This window comes from Uloborus diversus, chromosome 8 (assembly GCF_026930045.1).
Source record: "Uloborus diversus isolate 005 chromosome 8, Udiv.v.3.1, whole genome shotgun sequence".
NCBI lineage: Eukaryota > Metazoa > Arthropoda > Arachnida > Araneae > Uloboridae > Uloborus > Uloborus diversus.
Window position 1 is genome coordinate 133,601,812 of NC_072738.1, and position 5,755 is coordinate 133,607,566.

Sequence of the window (5,755 nt, forward strand, 5' to 3'; positions counted from 1 at the left end):
CTATTAAGTTTTGTGTGTGTCGGTCTGTATGTCTTTAACTCTTTCTCTTCTGGACTGGATGTCTACCAGGTCAATACTTGTACCGTTGGATGCAGGACATCTAGGGGATGCCATTCCGCTCTGTCTCAACCTTCTAAACCTTAAGGAGTTGGACAACCAGGGGTAAAACGCATTAAAATCATCAATTGTAACCCACGCAGGCGGCAATAAGCCACCTCTGGTAGCGAACGGGGATTGGCAAACGAACCCCCCCCCCCCCCCCAGCGTGAGATAATAACAAAAATTGATTTAAATTCTTCAACTGACTTTTCTTTTCAGATTTTGACTACTCCTACTGTATTGACAGCAGAATAGACATCTGCTGAAAATGGTTCAAGGATGCAGCAGAGTGATCAAGTTTTTCCTCTTCTTCTTCAATTTCATCGCCTTGTGTGCGGGCGTGGCGATACTCGGCTTCGGCATCTGGGGCCTCTCAGAGAAAAATTCCATGGAGCGCCTCTTAGGTGTAAGCTTTTTCATGACCATAAGCATAATCGTGATCGTGGGCGGCGTCTTGATCGTCCTCATCAGCTTCCTCGGATGCTGCGGTGCCGTGAGGGAGAGCAAGACCATGCTGTGCCTGTTCTCCATAATCCTCTTGGCCCTCTTCATCGGTCTGCTGACCATTGGAATCCTGGGGTACATCTACTGGGGCGAGGTCGAGGCGCAAATGAAGCAGGAAATGCTCAACACCATCGAACAGTACCAGCAGGACGCGGCAGTGACGGACGCCTGGGACACAGTCCAACAGTTTTTCCAGTGCTGCGGAATATCAGGAAACAACGATTATAACCTGAACATCTGGAAACGGAACCCCAACTTCCAAAGCAACGCCACACAGGTGCCTGAGTCATGTTGCAAGGCTCAAGATAATGGAACTGTGGTGCAGTGTCAGGCCGACCCCTATACATACGCCTACAGTGAAGACTGTTACGTAGCTGTGAGGAACTTCTTCCAAAATCACTCCGTTGTTATTGGGGCCGTGGCCATAGTTGTTGCTTGCATATTGTTCCTTGGTTCAGTGCTTGCCTGCACGCTTTTTAACAAGATACGTCGAGAACAGTCGGCTCCAGCTCAGAGTTCATGAACTGATATTTTTCTGAATATGTTTTCGCTTCGATCTTCTCAGGATAATACTTTGCATGAATGGTTAATCATATTCTTTCTACATATCAATTGGGAGATCGTACGCACAACGATTGTGATCACTGTTCTGTTTGTCAACTTAATAAATCTTCAGAAAAATTAATTTTTTACTAAAGTCCAGCGATATATGTATTTTTTCTTTTTTTTTAAAAATACGCAAAGAAAACAGCAGCTTCAAAAATATATCCCATATTTATCCGCATCTTATATAATTAAAACTGAGCGTATGTACTTATGTACCTATGTATGTATGTATGTATGTCCAAGTTACTTCTCCCGAACGTCAATAAACTGACCATCAAATCAGTAATGGATAGATTCCTAATTTTCCTGTCTTTATGTTTGGCTATTTAACATAACCCTCCGATAATAACTAGCGGAGATATCAATTAAAAACTATTAATTATGACACTTAGATTTCGACATAAAATCCCTATTTTTCGAAGGCTTTCCTCCATTCAAATTATTACCCAGTGCTTCATCTCAACTTTCCGTAACAGTGCTTTTATGTAGCGTGAAGAAAATCATCGGGAAAATATATCTGTTGCCATTTTTTCCCGAATATAAAGAAATAAAATTTGGCTTTTGTTTTGAGGCTTTTCCTATAATTAGGGGAGTTAAAATGTTTCCTTTCTGGTTATTTTTTCGCTATCTGCCTCAAAATTTTACTGTTTTTTTTTCGTTCAAGCCTGATTGTTGAACACGTGTCACTTGACATAACTTTTATTTTCGAGGTGGGCCGTGCAAAGCCGGGCGACGCAGCTAGTATAAATAATAGCTGATGATAGAGTAAAACCCGCATGTTTCAACAATGAAAGTCGCGTCACGGCATGATAATTTTATAATGTTCTTTGGTAATGTTTAACATGAAGGGAAAGGCTTTATCGTGACAAGGCTAAACTCGATCCGATAACTTAACTGTTTTATTCGTAAGAAGACTGTTATTTCAGGGGTATGAAGAAGCGAAAAAATAGTCAACAATAAAAGTTACCTACTGGAGTTTAGGGTTAATCCACTGGAGCTATGTTACTCGTCTTAACTGGACGTTAGCCAATTGAGCAGACTACTTACAGTTTTTTTTTTTTTTTTTTTTAATAATGTCATTCCACTCTAATCTTCATTTATTTTATAGCGAATGATCGATTAACGCTCCTGACGTCATCAACAATGAAACTCGCTCCACGGCATGATAATTCGATAATATTTTTTTGTAATGTTTGACATGCAGCAAAAAGCTTCATTTTGACAAGGCTGAACTCGATCCGGTTTCTTAACTGTTCTACTGGTAAGACTTTCATTTCAGGGGAATGAAGAAACGAAAGAGTGATCAACAATAAAAGATACCTACTGGAGTTTAGGGTTAATCCACTGGAGTTAAGGTTACAATTTCAACTATATCAAAATATCACCAAACAGGCAATGGCTTCGTTCAAATGTAAAAGCAATTTTCACCCGTCATACCTTGACGGACGACTTTCTAGTATCTTAATTAGAATTAAGCACTGCTTCATGGAATTATAGACTACATAAGAGATTTAATGTCATTTTAATTGAAAAAATACCACTCTACCACTCAAAACTCTGATTGCAGAAGTCATGTGATCCCTTTAGGAATTTAAACTCCGTGTTCCAGCGATGCTTTTAATTAAAAGCGGGAATGCAACAGTGTTTAATCAAGCGTCACACATAAAAGAGCGCGTTTCTCTTATATTTGGTGTAGAGAAGACGTGCCTCGCAATATAATAGGTGTTAGAAATGTAATGAATCAGCGCCCTCTGACGGAGTAGGAAAAATATTTCCAAAACTCTATTTCACTCAGTTAACTAGAGACAGACTTGTATCTTTCATTACAGATGAAAGAGCTTCATGAATTTCAGAACGCCATTCCAAAAGTTCATTGATGTACCTTAAAATTTTGATGTCAAGAGAAATCTGTGTTTTGTACTTGGGAAAAGTTAAACCTTAATTAAGGAATGAATGTCAGTGGCTGCTTAGTAGAATGTTTTAACAATGAAGGCTCTCGAAGTAGAATGAATTTATCAGAAAGTATGCCTGAAAGGAGTTGTTCTTCTGCACTTTTATTTGCTACACTGCGCCGAGAGCTTTATTCGAGAATTAGATGAACCTCTTTTTGATCACTTTTGCATCAACTGTACCACTGTACGTTAATCCATTGAAACTTGTGAAAATATAAAAGTTCAACTGGAAGTTTCTCCTCAAAAAAGAAAAAAACCCTTTCGAATTTTCAAAATAAATTTGAATTCTGAAATTTTGAAATCAAATTATGTTTTTCGCAATCACGAGTTGCGACCGGTCCCTACACATTGGTTACTACCCCACTCGCTTGTTTCTAGAAACGGTTCCTGTCCCTCCTCTTAAGCGGTTACGTGTGCATAGTTGTGTATGTGTAGGCTTGTGTGTGTGCGTAGACCTGTGTGTATGCACGTTGGCGTGTGTGTATGTGTGTAAAGGCGCGTGTATGGATGTGTGTGTATAAGCATGCGTGTGCGTAGGACATGGATTCCACCTACCAGGAGCAACGGTTACCGGGAGGAGTCGCGTCTGCAGAGGACGGTGGGGTTGAAAAAGGAACCAAACATCAAGGACGGTCAAATGAAAACAGTTAGCAATCGTGATTGCTCAAAAAAAAAGTGCAATGTTTTTTTTTGCGGGGGGGGGGGGGATTAACGTAGGTAGAATACCATTCAGAGCTATACTTAACTACATGTTAGGTAGAGCTGTCATTTCTTGTGTCAACACGACGTATCGTCAACACTCCCATAAGCCAAGCTTATATTTTGTCATCTGATTTTCCATGAAATATGGCGTTGCGTAACGTTATAAGGAACGATATTAAATAGCTTATGCACTCGCTTTCATTCGGAAGGGTGCGTTTGAATTTTTCATTCAGTAAGGGCTTGATAAACCATCCCCTGAAAAAGTTCGTTTCTTCATTCTCCTAAAATGAGTCTTACCAGTAAAAGAGTTACGTAACCAAATCCAGTCCAGCCTTGTCAAAATAAAGCCTTTTTCCTGCGTGCCAAACATTACCAAAAAAATATTATCAAATTATCTTGCCGTGGCACGAGTTTTATTGTTGGTGACGTAAGCGTCACTCGATCAGAGAATTCGAAAATATGAGAATTTTTAAAGTTTAATTGATGAAATTACTGCTTGACCTCGGATTGTATGTAATTTGGCAATCTGCCAAGTAAAGACTATTCCATATGAATGAATCTAGCTGGGGAGAAGGGAAAATAACGATGGGAGTTTGATGCACGCGTTTTGTAATGTCACTAGTGCCTTATTCATTTATTGCATTCTATAAAATAAAATAAGGGAAAACAAAAATAGTCAAAAATAGTTACCATGGAAACAACAAAAAGAAAAGAAAATATTTTCATTTTATTCAGAAACGTAAAAGCAAAATAGAAAGCTCAAAACTTTATTGTAAACTAGTGATACCCGCACGGCTTTGCCCGTAATAGAAAAATCAAAAGGTCTTTTGGTTCGCCTGTATATTTACAAATAATTTATGGTGAATTTTCTCGCCAGTTGGCTTGTACCCATCTTACGGTTCCACGTTATGATAATTTCGTATCTCGCCAATTGGCTTGTGCCCATGTTACGGTTCCACGTTATGATAATTTCGTAATTTACTCGTCCATCTTATGATATTTTTTTTCTTAAAATTGGATAAGAAAAAGAACCACATCGAATTTTCGAAAAATCTCTTCGAGGTACACACCCCATGCTACATACTAACTTTGTGCCAAATTTCATGAAAATCGGCCGAACGGTTTAGGCGCTATGCGCGTCACAGACATCCTACAGACATCCAGACATCTAGACATCCAGACATCCTCCGGACAGAGAGACTTTCAGCTTTATTATTAGTAAAGATAAAGAAAGATAAATAACTCAATTAATTTTTGACGTGAGAATATAGATCGAATATACTTTAGATTAAAAAAATGTTGCTGAGTAAACTTTCATTTTTAGAAAACTAAGGCTAAATAATAGAGAGGCAAAAGTGCACATCTGTAACAAACCAACTAACAAGCCTATAAAATAATAGATACGTCCATTTCCACCTATAAACCGGATATTAGCCTTTCCATGTAATCGATGGTTATATAGTACTGTCTGACCATGGATTGTATGGAAAGACAAACATCCGTTTTACAGCCAGAAATGGACGAATCTATTATTTTTTAGCGATGTCAGCTTTTGCAGAAGCAGAGTCTTATTCAAATGAGCGGAATATGCGCATCAAATTTTTACTTTTCCCTCTTATTCACGTAGATTCGTCTTATCTGGACACTTGAAAATTCCATGCAATCCGTGGTTGGACAGTATATCAGTGCGTGAAAGTTTGAAATTTCAACCTCAATTCTGTTTTGAAATTTATTCTAATGCTTTTCAAAACAAAAAATATCTTGTACAATATCATACTATCATTGTTTAAGAGCATTCCTGAAAAAAGTTGCACAAACTAATTAAAACAACATTAATTCCTTCTTGCTAAGAAATATTCATAAAAATAACTAAACGCTCAAAGCATAGTTTT

The 5,755-nt window shown here is 38.2% G+C and overlaps 1 protein-coding gene across 1 annotated transcript; it reads left to right on the forward strand.

Moving 5' to 3' along the window:
* The first annotated feature begins 367 nt into the window (after nt 1–367).
* LOC129228608 (CD151 antigen-like) lies at nt 368–1,126 on the forward strand. Its single transcript, XM_054863288.1, has one exon. It carries the CDS (start codon nt 368–370, stop codon nt 1,124–1,126), a length of 759 nt encoding a protein of 252 aa, XP_054719263.1.
* The last annotated feature ends 4,629 nt before the right edge of the window (nt 1,127–5,755 follow it).